The sequence below is a fragment of the Nicotiana attenuata genome, chromosome 7 (assembly GCF_001879085.1).
Source record: "Nicotiana attenuata strain UT chromosome 7, NIATTr2, whole genome shotgun sequence".
NCBI classification, from domain to species: domain Eukaryota; kingdom Viridiplantae; phylum Streptophyta; class Magnoliopsida; order Solanales; family Solanaceae; genus Nicotiana; species Nicotiana attenuata.
Window position 1 is genome coordinate 45,110,337 of NC_031995.1, and position 20,381 is coordinate 45,130,717.

At 43.1% G+C, this 20,381-nt stretch overlaps 1 protein-coding gene across 3 annotated transcripts in view; it reads left to right on the plus strand.

Moving 5' to 3' along the window:
• Positions 17,452-20,381, plus strand: part of LOC109229016 (uncharacterized PE-PGRS family protein PE_PGRS46) — a 4,253-nt gene continuing 1,323 nt past the window's right edge. For 2 of the 3 annotated variants that reach the window (XM_019394314.1, XM_019394316.1), the window contains exons 1-2: positions 17,452-17,653; positions 17,795-20,074. In XM_019394314.1, coding sequence (XP_019249859.1) covers positions 17,808-19,856 — 2,049 coding nt within the window. In that variant the 5' untranslated portion in view covers positions 17,452-17,653; positions 17,795-17,807 and the 3' untranslated portion in view covers positions 19,857-20,074. The remainder of the gene's footprint in view (positions 17,654-17,794; positions 20,075-20,381) is intronic. The other variant, XM_019394315.1, reaches the window with a different exon arrangement.

Below are 20,381 nucleotides of genomic sequence, written 5' to 3' on the forward strand. Positions count from 1 at the left end.
TCCACTCTCCCACTTTGGCGGAATTCACCCCTCTAATTGACCACTCGACCTTTGTTTCTTATACCTGGCCTTCTGGAAATTTTAACCACCGCCTGACACTCCCCACATGTCTTTCCTCACCCTTTGCTGCTCAGTTGTTGCCTTAATAAAATCTATCTTCGTCGCGCTTGAACCCACATTTTGCTGCTAACTTTAAACCTTTCCGGAGATCATCTTTCTCGAGTCGTCAACATTAGAAACACCGATTCAATCCTGAACCACCACACCCCGCGATATCCAACGGTCTTTTCTCCAATATTATTTCACAATATCCTACCCCAAGGGCGAATTGTAGAAGACCATAACACCGGCGAACTTAACACATACAATCGAGGACGACGACACTACATCGCAGATAAAAATTCCACCATGCTCGAATTTATCAAGTCCCGTTACTCCATCACCCCAAATCTGGACATTCATAGGCCAATTGCTTTTCCTTCGCCGGAAGTGAAATATCATATCTCTTAATCGTACACTGAGTAGATTTCCTTTCAACTCATTCACCGCCCAACACATAGGCAAGTCTCCTACCATCAAGTCAATACTGTGTGATAACCAATCGCGAGCATCATAGCAACCTGTGCATAGCCTCCAAGCTCTTAGGCGCACAACTATCGAGCCGAAATGATAGAAAAATCCTTTCGCAAGGCGACGACAATAGCTCACCCAACTATACCGGGAGAAACATCCCGCACCACTTCTGTAGTAACATTACAATTCTTCAATTCTCGATTTATAACAAGCGGTTCGCGTCACGTAAGATTGAGTAGGAAGGAAACAAGGGCATAAGCCTCAAGGAATCAAGTCGCACGATGAGGAAATCAAGAAGTGGGATTTTTCCTAACAGTTACATAGCCTCTCGTAGATAAGTACAGACGTCTCCGTACCGATCAACGAGACTCTAATAAACCGGCTTGTGATCCATGACTCCTATGAACCTAGAGCTCTGATACCAGCTTGTCACAACCCCGGTTCGCCTTCCGTGAACCATCGTGACGGCACCTATTCTCTACGACTAGGTAAGCCTAAATTGTGGAAAAGAAACCAAAAATTTGCGGAAGTAAAACAATTTAAAACAGAAATAAGAAATAACCAGTGTATAAATATGCCGCTTGGCAAACACCATATTTAACTCTCAAAACCAACACATAAATCCAAGACCCGGAAACCCATGAATCACAAGCTAAGAAGTACAACACAGCTCTAACTCCAGAATGTCTAACAAGAACTGAAAATACAGAAGGGCTAATACTAAACAGCAAGAATAGAAAGAGACTCCTCAGTCTGCGGACGCGGCAGATATACCCTGAAGTCTCTACAGAAGCGCCTCGCCTCAAGGATGATAAGACTGAGCGAAAGTACCTGGATCTGCACATGAAAAACATGCGCAGAAGGGGTATGAGTACACCAAAGCGGTACTCAGTAAGTGCCAAGCCTAACCTCGATCGGGTAGTGACGAGGAAGGTCAGGGCCCTACTGAGGTTAAATAAAATATAAGGGTTCATAGTGTGAAATAAACAATGTAAATAAGTAACACAAGATATAAATGACAGCGACAACTATCACAGAGGCAAGTAAAACACAGTAAGAGAACACAACTCAGCTCCAAGATAACAACCGGGGATCTCCCAGGATACCGTCCTGTAGTCCCCAAATGTAAATATCATATCCAGTGGATCTCCCGGGTGCAGTCCCGTAGTCCAACTCATAAATGTGCAGGGGGATCTCCCGGAATGCAATTCCGTAGTCCCCAAGTAAACATTCGGGGGAGCTCCCGGGATACCGTCCCGTAGTCCCAAAGTAAAAGTGCAGTGGGAGCTCCCGGAATACCGTTTCGTAGTCCCAAAGTAAACATGCAGGGGAGCTCCCGGGATACCGTCCCGTACTCCCAAAGTAAATACGCAGCAACAATAGGAATTCAATCCTATCAAATTCATATCAAAGTGAAGCAGGTAATCCTAACCTAGCATGGTTCACACAATACAATTAAGGCAGTTAAGGCAAATAGAGCAATTTAGTCAAGTAGACATGCTTCTCTAGGCTACAGCAGGTTTAGTTTCCAAACAGTGTAAGCAAGAAAAGGAAGAACACAATTCAAGGCTATTTTTAATGAAAAAATGGATTTCCAACAATTAGCACAAGTACGCGCTCGTCACCTCACGTACGAGGCATTTCAATTACCACAATATCAATCCTAAGGGGAAAGGTCCCCCACACAAGGTTAGACAAGCCACTTACCTCGAACGGACTCAAAATCAACCCGAGATCACGTTCTTGCTGCGAGTATTCGACTCGAAATGGCCCCAATCTATTCAATTCAATTTCATAATGTAAATAACACCTCAAGCAACTGATTCCACAAATAAATTCTAAGCTAATACGCAAAATTAGGTAAAATGACCAAAACGCCCCTCAGGCCCACGTCTTGGAATCGGATAAAATTTACATTTTCGGAAACCTCGTACTCTCACTAGTTCGTACATACCAAGAACACTAAAATTGGAGTCCAAACGACCCCTCAAATCCTCATTTAAAGGCCTCTTAAACTCAAGCTCTAATTACCCCTTTTTCCCAAATTTCTCATCACTAATTAGGTCTTTAATCACATAAAAATAAGTTATGAAGTCAAAAATGTTACCTCCAAGTGATTCCCCTTTGTTTTCCTCAAAAGTCTCTCTCAAAAGCTTCAAACCCGGATGAAAATAGTGAAAGAATGGCTCAATTTTGCAAAGGCAACTAAATATAGGTTCTGCCCAGCGATTCCCGCATTTGCGGCCCTACGGTCCCGCTTCTGCGTAAATTACGTCGCATCTGCCACTTCCCTTCCGCAGATGCGCCACCGCTTCTGCGGTACTCCTTCCGCATCTACGGAACCTGAAGGAAAATGGAAAATCCGCTTTTGCGGTCTTCTTAGCCACTTCTGCGGCGCCGCATCTGCGGTTCCCAAACCGCAGATGGGAAAATACCAGAAGCAGCAAAAAGTACAGCAGCTGCAACATTTCTCAAAACTCCCCGTCAACCACCCAAAATCATCCCGAGGCCCCCGGGACCTCAACCACAGGCACCAACAAGTCTAATACTACTCCCCAAACTTGTACCAATCCTTAAAACACCTAAAACAACATCGAAACCTCAAATTAACCATGGATTCAAGCCTAGGAACTCCAAATTTCTCAAAATATGTTTTCGATCAAAAAGTCAATCAAACCTCGTCCGAATGACCTGAAATTTTGCACACACGTCCCAAATGACATAACGGAACTACAGCAACTCTCGAAATTCCATTCCGACCCTCGGATCAAAAACTCGCTATCGAACCGGAAACTTCAAAATTCGACCTTCCGGCATTTCAAGCCTAAATTAGCTGCGGACTCCAAAACACAATCTAACCACGCCCCTAAACCCGAAATCACCTAACGGAGCTAACGGAACCCTCGAATTTCCATTCCGAGGCTGTCTTCACACTGTTCCGACTATGGTCAACTTTCCAACACTTAAGCTCTCATTTGGGAACTAAGTGTCCCAAAACTCTCCGAAACTCAAAACCGAACGTCGAGAAAATTCAAAATATAATAAATAAACCTAGGTAAAACAGTTAATAGGGGATCAGGGCGCTAATTCTTAAGACGACCGGCCGGGTCGTCACAAGGACGATATCCTGGTAGATCCCCGGTTGCTATCTCTGTGTTGAGTCGTATTCTTTCTGCGATATTTTCTCTGTTGTAATTGTTGTTATCCTTATCATTATACTGTGTTACTTCATACTGTTTCGCTTTTGAATGAAATTTTGGATTATTTCCTTGATATGGTTGTCTTTTTATTGTGGGACTACGGATGAGTACTCCGGAGATCCCCTGCGCATATATTCATTTTGACTATAGTGCGGGATACCAAGAGATCCCCAGCACATATATTGAGGATACCAAGATCCCCAGCACATATATTGAGGATACCAAGAGATCCTCGGGATACCAAGAGATCCCCGACACATATATTGAGGATACCAAGAGATCCTAGGGATACCAAGAGATCCCTAATACATATATTGAGGATACCAAGAGATCCTCGGGATACCAAGAGATCCCCAGCACCTATATTGAGGATACCAAGAGATCCTCGGGATACCAAGAGATCCCTGGTACATATATTGAGGATACCAAGAGTTCCTCGGGATACAAGAGATCCCTAGCACACATATTGAGGATACTGAGAGATCCCCGAGTATTTACATTTGGGACTACGGGACGGGATCCTGGGAGATCCCCTGTCGATGTTTCTGTGTACTGAGTGTATATTTGTCTCTGATTTCTTCTCTCTTTTTTTTATACTTTTTTGGTTATACTGATGCACCTTACACTGTCTTACCTTGTTTTATATTTTATAGCCGGTAGGGCCCTGACTTTCCTCGTCACTACCCAACCGAGGTTAGGCTTGGCACTTACTGGGTACCGCTGTGGTGTACTCATGCCCTTTCCTGCAGATGTTTTCTGTGTGCAGATCCAGGTACATCGAGTCAGCCATATCGTTAGTGAGGCGAGGCGATCTTTTGAGGTATATTTGCCACGTCCACAGACCGGGGAGTCGCTATCTACTCTCTCTTTTCGTTATAGCCCTTCTGCATTTCTTCTTTTGTTTAGACTCTCTTGAGTTAGAACACTTTATAGTTATTCCATAGCTTATGATTTCATGAGATTTCGGGTTTTGGGAAATGTAGTTTCAGTTTGAGAGTTTGTATTGTATATGCCGAGCGGCATCTTAAATGTTTCATTATGTTATTCTGCAGTTTTTGGCTAGTTTTATTCTGTTGTTACTTTTTTCGCAATTTGTTAGGCTTACCTAATCGTAGAGACTAGGTGCTGCCACGACAGTTCACGGAGGGCGAACTGGGGTCGTGAAAGTTGGTATCAGAGCTCTAGGTTCATAGGAGTCATGAATCACAAGCTGGTTTATTAGAGTCTCACAGATCGGTACGGAGACGTCTGTACTTATGTACGAGAGGCTATGTAACTGTTAGGAAAATTCCACTTCATTTGACTTCCTGGTCGTGCGAGATTTTTGACATCACAATCCTAAACCTCTATTTTCCATTCTCTCACTAATGGTGAGGATACGTGCTACGGGAGGTGACCAGACACCCGCGCCCCCTGCGAGAGTCGTCAGAGGTCGGGGCCGGGGTAGAGGCCGAGGACGCGCATGCGGTGCAGCTAGAGCACCCGCGCGAGCTGCTACCGAGGAGCCACCAGCAGTTCCAGCGGGAGCCCAGGCGCCTGATACGCCCACAGCTACTACTACTCCAGCACTTTAGGAGACCTTAAAACAGTTCCTGAGCATGTCTGGTACATTGGTTCAGGCGGGATTGATTCAGGTTGTACCAACTACTTCACAGATCGGGGGAGGTACCCAGACTCCCATCGCCCCCACTCCAGCGCAGCGAGTTCACATTGGTTAGGTTCCAGGTGTCATGGCGACATAGCCTATGGTCCCGTTTTAGCAGGTGGAAAGGGTCGCTCGCCGGGTAGAGGACAGGTGGGTCTGGGAGAGAGAGGACAGACGAGGTCAGGAGAGAGAGTATAGGGAGGCGAGGAGACCTTGTAGACCGGAGAGATCCACTGGTCCTTATTTTGGAGGAAGAGTACTGCATGGTAGAGGTTTTGTGGGTCAGCCAGCTTAGTTTGTATTTCAGGCTTCGCACAGTGTTTCATGTGTTCAGGGGTCTCAGAGTACCCGTACCGCACAGTTCCCACTGCCATGTCAGCCGCAAGGTTGTTTTGAGTGTGGAGACACACGCCATGTGGTGAGGTATTGCCCTAGACTAGGGAGGGGTGTGCCTCCACAGACTTCTCATCCATAGTGTGCTCCGCAGAGTTTCCAAGCTACAATTTCAGCACCAGTTGCTGCCCCGCCTGCTCAGCCCGCTAGAGGTGGAGGTCGGGGAGGTAGAGGTTCCCTAGAGGGGGAGGCCAGGCCAGGCCAGATATTATGCCCTTCCTGCCCGTACCGAGGCTGTCACCTCTAATTCTGTAATCACAGGTATTGTCCTGGTTTGTCATAGAGATACTCGATTTTATTCGATCCAGGCTCCACCTATTCTTATGTGACTTCTTATTTTTCCCCGCATTTGGGCGTATCCCAGGATTCCTTAAGTTCTCCTGTTTATGTTTCTACTCCTGTTGGAGATTCTCTTGTTGTGGACCGCATTTATCGGTCGTGTTTGATTGCTCTTAGTGGTTTTGAGACCAGAGCCAATTTATTATTGCCCAGCATGGTAGATTTTGATGTTATCTTGGGCATGGACTGATTGTCGCCCCATTATGCTATTTTTGATTGTCACGCCAAAACTGTGACGCTGGCAATGCCAGGTGTACCGCAAGTTGAGTGGAGGGGTACTTTAGATCACACTCCCAGTAGAGTTATTTCTTTCCTTAAGGCTCAGCGTATGGTTGAGAAGCGGTGTGACGCGCATCTAGCTTATGTGAGAGATGTCAGTATTGATACCCCTACAGTTGATTCAGTTCCAGTAGTACGGGATTTGACATTGATTTTGGCATTGATCTGTTGTCGGGCACTCAGCCCATTTCTATTTCTCCGTACCGTATGGCTCCTCCTGAGTTGAAGGAGTTGAAGGAGCAATTGCAGGAATTGCTTGATAAGGGTTTCATTCGGCCCAGTGTATCACCAGAAGGGTGCTCCGTTCCAGTGGACGGAAGAGTGTGAGGAGTTTCAGAAGCTCAAGACAGCATTGACTACAGCCCCAGTTTTGATATTGCCTACCGGTTCAGGGTCTTATACTGTCTATTTTGATGCCTCGAGGATTGGCCTTGGAGCGGTATTGATGCAGGACGGTAGGGTGATTGCCTACGCATCCAGACAGTTGAAGGTTCATGAGAAGAATTATCCTGTCCACGATCCTGAGTTAGCTGCTATTATTCACGCCTTGAAGATCTGGCGTCATTATTTGTACGGTGTGCCTTGTGAGATTCATACTGATCACCGGAGTTTGCAGCATCAGTTCAAGCAGAAGGACCTTAATTTGCGTTAGAGGAGGTGGTTAGAGCTGCTGAAGGACTATGATATCACTATTTTGTATGACCCGGGCAAGGCCAATGTGGTGGCCGATGCTTTGAGTCGTCGGGCGGAGAGTTTGGGGAGTTTGGCTTATTTACCAACAGCAGAGAGGCCCATGGCGATGGATGTTCAGGCCTTAGCCAGTCCATTTGTGAGATTGGATCTTTCAGAGCCTAGTGGGGTCCTTGCTTGTGTGGTTTCTCGGTCTTCCTTGTTCGATCGTATTCGAGAGCGGCAGTTTGATGACCTTCATTTGTGTTCCCTCAGGGACCGGGTTCTGCAGGGCGATGCTAGAGGTGTGACCATTGGTGATGATGGGGTATTGAGGATGCAGGGTCGGTTTTGTGTACCCAATGTTGATGGGCTTCAGGACTTGATTCTAGAGGAGGCCCATAGTTCGCGGTATTCCATCCATCCGGGTGCCGCGAAGATGTATCAGGATTTGAGACAACACTATTGGTGGAGCCGGATGAAGAATGACATAGTTGGGTTCGTAACTCGGTGCCTCAATTGTCAGCAGGTAAAGTATGAGCACCAGAGGCCGGGTGGGTTGCTTCAGCAGATAGAGATTCCGGAGTGGAAGTGGGAGCGGATCACCATGGACTTCGTAGTTGGGCTCCCACAGACTTCGAGGAAGTTCGATACCATTTGGGTGATTGTGGATCGGCTAACCAAGTCCGCGTATTTCATTCCTGTGTGTACTACCTATTCTTTAGAGCGGTTGGCGGAGATTTATATGCGGAAGATTGTTCGTCTGCATGGTATTCCAGTTTCCATCATCTCAGATAGAGGTACTCAGTTCACATCATAGTTCTGGAGGGCCGTACAACATGAGTTGGGCACTCGGGTGGAGTTGAGCACAGCATTTCACCCCCAGATGGACGGACAGTCCGAGCGCACTACTCAGATTCTTGAGGATATGCTCCGTGCATGTGTGATGGAGTTTGGTGGTTCTTGGGATCAGTTCTTGCCACTAGCAGAGTTTGCTTACAACAACAGCTATCAGTCCAGCATTCAGATGGCACCGTATGAGGCGTTGTATGGTAGGCGGTGTAGGTCCCAGGTGGGTTGGTTCGAGCCGGTCGAGGCTAGATTGTTAGGCACAAACTTAGTACAGGATGTTTTGGAGAAGGTTAAGGTGATTCAGGATAGACTCCGTACAGCCCAGTCCAGACAGAAGAGTTATGCGGACTGGAAGGTTCGTGATGTTTCCTATATGGTTGGAGAGCGGGTTTTGCTGCGGGTTTCGCCTATGAAGGGCGTTATGAGATTTGGGAAGAAAGGGAAATTGAGTCCGAGGTTTATTGGCCCTTTTGAGATATTGCGGCGTGTTGGGGAGGTTGCTTATGAGATTGCCTTATCTCCCAGCTTGGCAGGAGTTCATCCGGTATTTCATGTTTCGATGCCACGGAGGTATCACGGTGATCCGTCACACGTGTTGGATTTCAGTTCAGTCCAGTTGGACAAGGATCTATCTTATGTTGAGGAGCCAATAGCGATATTGGACAGTCAGGTTCAGAAGCTGAGGTCAAAGAACATTGCATCAGTGAAGGTTCAGTGGCGGGGTCAGCCGGTCGAGGAGGCGACTTGGGAGACCGAGCAGGATATGCGCAGCCGTTACCCTCGTCTTTTCACTACTTCAGGTATGTCATTATGCTCGTTCGAGGACAAACGAATGTTTTAAGAGGGGGAAGATGTAACGACCCAGCCGGTCGTTTTAAGAATTTACGCCCCGATCCCCCATTAACTGTATTCCCCGTGTTTTTTCTGCTATGGTGAATTGCCGGGAGGATTTGTTTGGAGTTTCGGAGAGTGTTGGGACACTTAGTCCCTAAATGAGAACTTAAGCTTTAGAATTTGGACCATAGTCGGAGCAGTGTGAAGACGGCCTCGGAATGGAATTCCGAAAATTGGAGTAGGTCCGTAGTGTCATTTTTGTGGCGTGTGTGCAAAATTTCAGGCCATTCGGAGTTGAATTGATAGGTTTCGGCATCGTTTGTGGAATTTGGAAGTTCCTAAGCTCTTAAGCTTGAATCCGAAGTTGATTTGATGTCTTGGTGTTGTTTTGAGTGATTCGAAGGCTCGACTAAGTTTTAATGATGTTATGGGAGGTGTTGGTATGTTTGGGTTGAGGTCCCGAGGGCCTCGGGTGTGTTACTGGTGATTTTTTAGCGAGTCCGAGCATTACCGGAACTCAGGCATTGGTTCTGGTGCTTAAATTTACAGCTAGGGTGGAAGTTTTACCACTGGGGACGGTGGTTTTACCGCTGGGGCGGAAAATGGTCCGCGGTCCGCGGTCATGAAGAATCCGCAGGTCGTTGGTCCAACTTCGGAAACCTATATCTTTTGATCTACAAGGAATTCTGAGATGATTCAAAAATAAAAGTTGTAGCCCATCGTGTCTAGTATCCAGAAAGGTAAAGAAATCATAATTTGGACATCAGTAGAGAAAGTTATAGCCAAAATACTAAAACCTGTTACTGCAGTCAACATTTTCCGCTGCAGCGGTGGAATTACCGTGGTCAGCGGTGCTCCACCGCGGTCGGCGGTGATTTTCCGAGGTCAGCGGTGAAGGAATCTGGAAGGCGCACTATAAATACGAGATTTGGGGTTTTATTTCATATTTGACCTAGAGAGCTCGGGCTTTGGCGATTTTTCGAGGGATTTTCAAGAAAACCATTGGGGTAAGTGATTCTAACTCAATTTGGGCTAAAATACATGATCTAACGTTAGATTCATCATTTGAGTAGGGATTTGGGATGAAAATTTGGGAAAAATTGTGGAACTTCATGAAATGAATTTTTGGGATTTGAAAGCCGATTCGGAGTCGGAATTGAGTGGAACTAGTATGGGGAGTCTTGTAATTGAATGGGTTGTCGAATTTTGAGACTTTGGTCGGATTCCGAGACGTGGGCGCGGGGGCATTTTGGTCATTTTTTCCTAATTTTGCATATTAGCTTAGAATTTATTAGTTGAATTAGCTACTTGAAGTGTTATTTACATTATGCAATTACTTTGAATAGATTTGGGCCATTTGGAGTCGGACACTCGTGGCAAGAACGTGGTATAGATTTGATTGAGCTGGTTCGAGGTAAGTGGCTTGTCTAACCTTGTGTGAGGGACATTCCCCCTAGGATTTGGTATTGTTGTTATATGAATGTCGTGTACGTGAGGTGACGAGTGCGTACACGTGCTAATTTGTTGGAAACCTGTTTTTCATTAAGTAAATTAACTGTGTTTCTTTCTTCTTGAACATTAGTTGTATTTTAAGCCTACTGCGTAGTTTAGGGAAGCATGCTTAAGTGTATTAATTGTCCTATCTGCTTAAACTGTTTATGTGAACTCTATGCAGCATGTTAGGTTAGAATTACCGGTCCATTTTGATATTAATTGGTTTGAGTTGATTATCCTTGTGTTGTTGCGGAATATTCGCATTTGGGGGCTACAGGACGATATCCTGGTAGATCCCCGGTTGCTATCTCTGTGTTGAGCCGTATTCTTTCTGCGATATTTTCTCTGTTGTAATTGTTATTATCCTTATCATTATATTGTGTTACTTCATACTGTTTCGCTCTTGAATGAAATTGTGGATTCTTTCCTTTATATGGTTGTCTTTTTATTTTGGGACTACGAATGAGTATTCCGGGAGATCCCCTGCGCATATATTGATTTTGACTGTAGTGCGAGATACCAAGAGATCCCCGGCATATATATTGAGGATACCAAGAGATCCTCGGGATACCGAGAGATCCCCAGCGCATGTATTGAGGATACCAAGAGATCCTCGGGATACCAAGAGATCCCCAGCACATATATTGAGGATACCAAGAGATCCTCGGGATACCAAGAGATCCCTAGTACATATATTGAGGATATCAAGAGATCCTCGGGATACCAAGAGATCCCCAGCACCTATATTGAGGATACCAAGAGATCCCTAGTACATATATTAAGGATACCAAGAGATCCCTAGTACATATATTGAGGTACCAAGAGATCCCTAGCACACATATTGAGGATACTAAGAGATCCCCAAGTATTTACGTTTGGGACTACGAGACGGGATCCCGGGAGATCCCCTGTCGATGTTTCTGTGTACTGAGTGTATATTTGTCTCTGATTTCTTCTCTTTTTTTTATACTGTTTTGATTATACTGTTGAACCTTACACTGTCTTACCTTGCTTTATATTTTATAGCTGGTAGGGCCCTAACCTTCCTCGTCATTACCCAACCGAGGTTAGGCTTGGCACTTACTGGGTACCGCTGTGGTGTACTCATACCCTTTCCTGTACATGTTTTCCGTGTGCAGATCCAGGTACATCGACTCAGCCATATCGTTAGCGAGGCGAGGCGATCTCTAGAGACTTTGAGGTATATCTGCCACGTCCGCAGACCGAGGAGTCCCTATCTACTCTCTCTTTTCGTTATGGCCCTTCTGTATTTCTTCTTTTCTTTAGACACTCTGGAGTTAGAACACTTTGTAGTTATTCCATAGCTTTTGATTTCATGAGATTCCTGGTTTTGGGAAATGTAGTTTCAGTTTGAGAGTTTGTATTGTATATGCCGAGCGGCATCTTAAATGTTTCATTATGTTATTCCGCGGTTTTTGGCTAGTTTTATTCTGTTGTTTCTTTTTCCGCAATTTGTTAGGCTTACCTAATCATAGAGACTAGGTGCCGTCACGATAGTTCACGGAGGGCGAACTGGGGTCGTGAAAAATTCACATTTCTTGGAGTGAGTTGAATTAATAGAGGGTTATGGTCTGAATGAGTCTTAGGGAGGTGTATGACCATAGCCTTAGGAAATAAGGATAACCAATTATTATTTACAAAAATTCTATCAAGCCTTTCCATAATTAACCCCTTGGATCTTTTTCTATTATTAAACCAAGTATATTTGCATCCTTTATATCCTAGGTCCATAAAATTACAACTATTAATGCTATTCCACAAAGAGTTACTTCGCCTACGATTTATGTGTTTTCCACCAAATTTATCATTAATACTAAAAATATCATTAATGTCTCCTCCTAATAACCAAGGGAATTTATAATTACTATGAATATTTATAATATTATGCCATAATTCACGTCTATTTTCAAGTTTGGTGCTAGCATAGAAAGAGAAAAATAACCAAGTAGTTTGAGTAGGGATTACCTCAACAGTAGCGTGGATTTCTTGGTTCCTCCTAACAAAGTTATAAAATTTCACGATACTGGCATCCCATAATATCACCATTCCACCAGCTTGACCCTCAGCTGGAACCTCAATCATTTTCGAAAATGAAAAGTCATTCAATAGAGAAATATGATTTTCCATACGTGTCTCTAACAGTGTAACCATGCAGGGTTTATGAGTAGCAATCATTTTCCTAAAATTAACACGAAAGTTATCGTTGTTACCCCTCTTATGTTCTATATAATGATATTAGTTGGTCGATACATCATCGTTGCATGATTTTTGGTTGAGCCACTCTCCATTCTTGCATGGAGTATTGGGTTCCTCCTTAGTGAGGGAACGAGTATCATTGCATGGCTCCCCACTGTTGGGTCCTGTGGTGTCCTGATATCCATTGAGCATTTGTACAGAGTTGGGGACAACTGAGAATATACCTCTTCTCTTGCATTTCCGTGAAGATATACACCTTTACTTCGTTTAGGCTTGAAAATTCTATTATTTCCTCCGATCCTAGTAAATTCATCTCTTCTGCATTCCCTTCTTGATGACCTTCTGGTTCTGGCACAATGGGGTTGGGTACTTGAGGTGGTGGATTTTTTACCGGGGGTGGTGCATGAGCTTGATTCTGGGCATGGTGTGGAGCTGTTGCCCGAGGAATGAAGATTGGGTTTAGATTCGAGATCTTCCCTGGAGGAAAGAAAGGGAGGCCGATTGCCATATTCTGTGGCTGAAGAGGGTTGAAGTGTGGAGGAAGATTCCACCGGTTCCTCATTGCATGGGCTTGATTTGCATTCATTGTGGGGGCTAGTGGGTGAAGAATATTGTTCAACCAAACATGGTTGAGGTAGTTGCTCATGGCCATGTGCATCCCCTCGGATACAAGTTGAGCTAAGAAGTGTAAGTTTTGGAGGATGATCACTGTCTCCTGACCGTCCAGGATCATGTTGAATGTGACTGCATGGCCCATCAAGGCTTCTTCTATCCGTGATAGTATTTGGTGGTCTTAGGCGAGAGGTGGTTGAATGAAGAGGGTCGTTTGATTTCCTGGTTGATTGTTCAAGTTTGGTGGAGGATTGGCCATTGTGTGGGCTCGTTGATGTCTTAGAATTTGCACTAGTCGGAATCATCTCCTTTGAGAAATAAGAATTCTTGGCATAGTTATTACCGGAGGAGTGGTTTATATTAACTCTAGTAGTTAAGTTAATGGGAGGGGAAGGGTTTTGAGTAGTAGAATTAGCTAGGTTGGTAATGATTGAATCTATTTGCATGCTTTGGTTGCTTGTGGGAGATAAGATTTTAAAGGGATTTAGTGTAGTAGTACGGTTAGGCACGTGTTGGTCTTTATTGGCCAATTGTGCAACTGAGGAGGTCTTGTGGGACAGGTGTTGTGGGACACCATCTTCCTCCATGCAATAAACATTATCATTATCATATTATTGTTGATATTAGGAGTGTTAATTCTGGATATTAAAGGATCTTTTTCACTCTGTAGGCTTGTGTTTTTAGGAGAATTAGCCTCGTTATTATCGTCAGTAGAGGAGTTAATCTTTTGCATGTTAGATAAGCTAGTTTCCTTCGAGCAAGACACGTTGTCATTTGAATTATTTTTTGGTGCCACGTCATTACACTTAAGTCTAAGTTTGTTTTTTAGCTAGGAAATTCTTTTTCGTCTAGTTCCATTAGCGGATTGTCCAAGGTTGTAAAATTGTTTTCACTGGTAACTTGATTTAGAGTAGAGAGATCGTTATAATTAGTGTAGATCTTTGATCTGCTCCTGCTTTGATTGCTAAGAAATTATGTCTAGTGTTAGGATGATGAGTAGAAAACGTACCTGGTATTCCATGAGGAAGTTTTGCTGTTATACCTGGTTTTTAGAGATTCTCGTTTCCCCTTCCATTGGCTCTCTTTTTCTTGGAGAAATTAACCGTCTGCCACACTTCACCAATTGCATCTTGGACGTTATTGCACTCATATGGGTGTGGAGTTGGGTTGCTTGGTAATGTGTTAGTCATTGTTGGCGGAACCTTTCTGAGTTGGCACTTTACAGCCACATGGCCTAATCTCCCACAATATTGACATAAGAAATTTTCACCCTCATTCTGGATATATTGTTTGTGATTTCCACAATAAAAGAAGGGAATAACAGGCTCTTCCTGTGGTAGTTCAATACACAGTCTAGCATAACAACCGCTTCGAGTAAAAGATGTACAAGCATCTATTTTTAATAATACCAATGGTATTTCAAATTTTTGCTAGTATACCATCGTAGAACTCGGTTGGTAATTGTGGTAGACGGACCCATACAACTGTAAAGTGAATTGTTTACTTCCGTTGCTACAAAGTTTGATTTCCATCTCTAAATTGAAAAAAAGTGACCAAAAATAAACCACGGGCCATGATGTAGAACTTTGAACATATGTTCCTCACAGTTAAATTTGGTAATATAGTAATCTGCTCCCAGATCAATTAAAGGAAAGTTTTCAGGGATTTTTCAAATTTCTTGTATTTTCCTTTTAAGAAGATGGTGTTGGATTTTTTTACCATAGAGTTTGATAATTATAGAATATTTCGTGGGTGATAGATATGTTCCTGTTCTTCCAAAGAAAGATGGATTTTGTGGTCTCCAATAGTAGTTGAGTTTAAAGAAGGTGGGCTTCATTCTTGTGACATTGAGGGAAGATTATCAAAAGGAAGGGTGTGTATATTAATTAGGCGTAATGGTTTCCTGGCCACTTAAACTTGTACCCGATTTTAAAGCCGATATACAAACTTACATTATTCCCATTTGAACACTCGAACTTGATGGAATGAGTACAAATAAATACATCCAGTAGTGCGTGTATATCAATTGTGCTGACATGTACAACACGTCATATACTAGACTATTTATTACTTGACATGTGTTATTTGTGGGCCCTATTCTTAAATACTAAATAAGCAAAAAAGAAGTCACAAATTAAAAAAAAGAGAGAGAGAGAGAGAGAGAGAGAGAGAGAGAGAGAGAGAGAAACACCTCTCCTTCTTCTCCGTTCACCCACCTCTGCTTCTTCTCCGTTCACCCACCTCCATTTCTTTCCTTTATTTTTTTTCCTTTTCTTCAGTATTCTTTCTCTCGCTTATTTCTAAATTAAATTTCGTTCGTCTGCCAAGGATACAAGTAATTTTTTTTTCCTTCTCATATAATGCAATTAAGGCATATCGGACTGAGTTCATTTCATTTCCCAAATCCTCCAATTATATCTGTTGAAGAAGAGAAGTGTTTGGTTTTTCCAAATCTACACACTATCTCTGGCTTGTCCCTACGTTGTTGCACAAAGGAGGTTATTTCAGGGATTCGGAATGTTAGAAAGTTAGGAGTCAATGGAGGAGAAAGTTTTCAATTTGTCCATCTACATCAACTTGAATCCTTGAGTCTTGAACTTAATTTTCGAGGGGTGTTAGCTGAGATTTCACCAATGACCATTCCAATTTGTACACAATGCATTAGATTACCTATCAGAAGTTAGATTTATGGGCACCATTACAATCTTTATACGCAAATGGTAAAATCAAAGAATATTTTATCCCCAAAACTTTTGATGGGCATCTGGTAGGAAATTTCACCCAAGACAAGAGGAGGAAGGGGGTAGATTAGGGGGGGGGGGGAGAAAAAAAGGGGGATGTGGGGGAGGACGATAATGGGGGAAAAGAACACAGAGGGTGAAGGGAATTTTGCTGGGGGATGGGGAAGTGGGCTTGGTTTATTTTCTTTCTTTTTAATTTGTATTTTTTTTTTTGGTTCTACATTTTTTTAAATTAAAATTATTATAGTCACGCGCGTAATTTTCGTGACTTGCACACACTTTGTCCACATCATCTCTGTCACCGTCACATGTGCATGGTCAACGGTCAAATAGGTTTATTAGTTATCGGATATGTGAGTTTGAGTGTTCAAATGGGAATAATATAAGTTTGAATATCGGCTTTAAAATCCGGTACAAGTTTAAATGGACAGAAAGTCATTACGCCTATTAATTACGGAATCTTGCACATAATTTGTCTTTGATACTTGATCCAAGTTTGTTATGGTCTATGCTAGTGATTTTTGTTAGTAGTTTGGGTGGAATTTGGAATATATGGTCTTAACTGGTTATAATTCAACCTGCCCAACATGATGCAACTTCTTCCTTCTTCGCTATTTTGCTTTTTGACATAATTCTTCCATCTTGATATAATTCTCAATATCCAAATGGGAACAAATTTTATTTTTTTCATATTTATATAATATTTAATTTTCAAAATTTGCTTTTGTATAATTTGTGTCGGGTTTTAACCCTTCAAGTTACATTAATTTGATCCATTTTGATTTACATTTCGTATTCACCCCAACTCTTCCTAAGTAAACTTTCTCGCTTTGGTGTCTCGGTTAAGGAAAAGGTAATTGTTGGAGGCATATTTAAAATTTTAAGTTCATGTGTTCTTGATTCACACACTTTTTTACTAGTGAATTCAGCCTAAATCATAAATAAAACGGTAGATTGATTTCGGTAGATTAACATCCAACATAAAATTAATAAATTCATGATAATTTTACAATAAAATAAATATGTCCCTAATTACGTAATTAGTAGAAATTTATATAACCAATCTAACTTATTTCGGACTGAAACATAATTATTGCACTATTGATTCAATCCATTAGATCAAGTCAATAAAACAAGTTATAAGTTAATATGGTTAAGCTTGGAGGGGTGACAAAATAATGAGTTGATTTTGCCACGAATAAATGAACTTGTCATCTCAGTTTTATAGTATGTTTTGCCAAGCATCTCCAAAATCAAAAGTACTTTTTTTTTAAAAAAATATTTTTTTTTCAAAGTTGAGCTGTTTGGCCGAGATTATAGAAGAAAAAAATTATGTTTTTGAGTAGAAGCAGAAGTAAAAAAAAAGTAATTTCTTGGCATAAGCACCTTTTTAGAAGTACTTAAGAAAAATACACTTAAAAATATTTTTTTTAAACTTGGTCAAATACTAATTGATGCTCAAAAATATTTTTAAATTAATTAATCAAACACAAATTACTTTTTACCACGAAAAAGTACTTCTCGGGTACATTGATTTTAGAAATTTGGTCAAACAGCTATTAGTAGTAGTACTAACCATTGGACCCAGCTTGGTTAGCTCGAGGTGAGTCAATACAGACAAATGTTAGAAGTGTGGGATACGCATCTCCGTCGCACAGTAACCATTCGCCACGCCTAGTATTACCTCTTTCTCAAAGTTTCCTGTCAGAATAGCTCACCACTTTCCAGAGATTATGCTTTGTGCTCTCTCTCTCTAGAGAGTTCCCTCTCTCTCTGCTTCGAAAGTTAATCAAACAGCTTCTCCGGTAAGATTTTCCCCGATCTGAATTTGCTATTCACTTCGTTTTTGAAAATTTTTTGTCTTGTAATATTTGCTAGTTAATTAAAAAATTAGAATTTCAGCGTCTTACAGTTCATAACTACGAACCCTAACCTTGGCTTTTTAGATAGGTAAGAGCCATGGACGAAAATGAAGGTGGGGAACCAATCGAGCAGTTCCATCGGAACGAAGCAATCTCCGCCGTTGCCGATGATAATTTTCTTGTTGAAGAAGATGATGATTATGAAGATCTTTATAACGATGTAAATGTTGGTGAGAATTTTCTCCAATCTCTTCGTAAAAATGAAGATTTAGTAGTATCTAAAAAGGATGAGGTTGAGAAAAAACCTGAACTTTCCCCTCCGGCGGCGACATTTCCGCCGCCGGCCGTGGCGGAAAGTGGCGGTGGAAATGTTCAGGTTGAGCCTAAACCCGTAAAAGAGGAGGATGTAGCATCGGGGGTTTCTGCTAGAGGAGGGTCAGTAGGTGCTGCAGCTGGGCCTGGGGTTTCTGCTGGTGGTGGGTTTAGGGTTGAGTTAAATCGCCCATCGGAGGGTAAGATGGGTGATTTAGCGGAGCGGATGGTGAGTAGTAACGTTCCGAATCAGGTGATGGTTCAACAGCCTAACGCTGGTGGTGTTGCCGCTGTTGGAAATGCTGGTAATGTTGGAAATTCAGGGAATGGCAATTTTGTTAGGCAGGGAGGGGTTAATGTGAACGGGGCAGGTAATATTGTTGGTGGAGGTGGGGGTGCTAGTGGTGGAGGAGGAGGTGGTGGTGGAGGGGCGATTCTTTTTGTTGGTGATTTACATTGGTGGACAACGGATGCGGAGCTAGAGGTAGAGTTGAGCAAGTATGGACTTGTGAAGGAGGTGAAATTTTTCGAAGAAAAAGCTAGTGGGAAGTCTAAAGGATATTGCCAGGTTGAGTTTCACGATTCCTCTGCTGCCTCAGCTTGTAAGGAAGGGATGAATGGACATGTTTTCAATGGGAGGCCATGTGTAGTCGCCTTTGCATCATCACCGTATAATGTGAAGAGGATGGGTGAAGCTCAGGTGAATCGAAATCAACAGGTTGCCCAGACTGCTACTCCCCAAGCAAGGCGGGGGCCTGCTGATGTGGCTGGTAATAAAATTGGAAATAACAACACTGCTACTGGTGGCAATTATCAAGGTGGTGGGGATGGCAACAGGGGTTATGGTAGAGGAAATTGGGGCAGAGGAGGCCCTCAAGGTATGGGAAATCGGGGGCCTGTGGGTCCTATGAGAAACAGGCCTGGTGGGATTGGAGGAAGAGGGTTGATGGGAAATGGTGGAGGTGGATTTGGACAAGGTATGGGCGGTGCACCTCCACTTTTGCATCCTCAATCAATGATGGGTCAGGGCTTTGATCCTGCTTTTGGAGGAGGGCCTATGGGGAGAATGGGTGGTTACGGAGGATTCCCTGGTGGTCCAGCTCCACCATTTCCTGGTATGTTGTCATCTTTTCCACCTGTTGGAGGAGTTGGGATGCCTGGTGTAGCTCCTCATGTAAATCCTGCATTCTTTGGTAGAGGAATGCCAATGAATGGCATGGGAATGATGCCAGGTGCTGGTATGGAGGGGCCGAACATGGGGATGTGGTCTGATCCTAATGCGGGTGGATGGGCTGGCGACGAGCATGGTGGTAGAGTGGGAGAGTCAAGTTATGCAGAAGAAGCTGGGTCTGATCATCAGTATGGAGAAGTAACTCATGATAGAGGGGCTTGGCCTAATAACTTGAAAGATAAAGACAGAGGATCAGAGCGTGATTGGTCTGGTTCTACAGATAGAAAACATCGAGATGGCAGAGAACCTTCCTATGATAGAGACATGGCTCGTGAAAAGGATAGAGGGAATGATCATGATTATTCAGAGAGGAGATACCGAGATGATAGAGATGTCGCAAGAGACAGGGAGAGGGACAGGGATCGTGAACGTTCTCGAGAACGAGGGCGTGATCGTGAGAGGGATCGAGATCGTCATAGGGATGATAGAGATAGATATGCTGATCATCTCAGGTACAAGGACCGTGAGCAAGAATATGATGATGATGAGAGAGGAAGGTCATCAAGGGGACACAGCAAATCACGATTATCACATGAGGAAGACCATCGGTCAAGATCAAGGGATGCTGATTACGGAAAGAGGCGGCGTATAACTTCTGAGTGATCTGCACCCTTGCCTGCATATTATCAAGGATACTTTAGAATGAGATCGATTAGGAGCTAATCCACTGAGGGTTTGCCATGTGTATTCAGCTTTCTACTAGGAGGATTTCTCACCACCTGCTTCATCAGACAGTTGCTCTTTGATATGGTTTGTCACACAAAAGTTGATGCTCTTTCAGTGTTCCTTTTGGAGGAGCTCTGGTCTCTCAGCACTAAGAAGTAAGTTCACAACTCATGTTTAATTAGTGCTTTTGGTAGTGAATGCTATCTGTGTTTGTTGTTCCCCTGGTGAACTTTCATTGTTCGAAGACCTCTCTCAAGCACGATCATTTTCATGTTCTCTTTTGTTTGGGCTTGTCTGGGATAGTTGGAAGGTGACTGTTATTATTATTTGTGGAATTTAATCTTGTCAAACTTTTCATCATTTGACGCTGGTCATTCATGGGAATTGTCTCCCTTAGGACTTGCTGCATAATTCTATGGGCTAACCCCCCCCCCCCCCCACTACCACCGTCGTCGGTCGTCG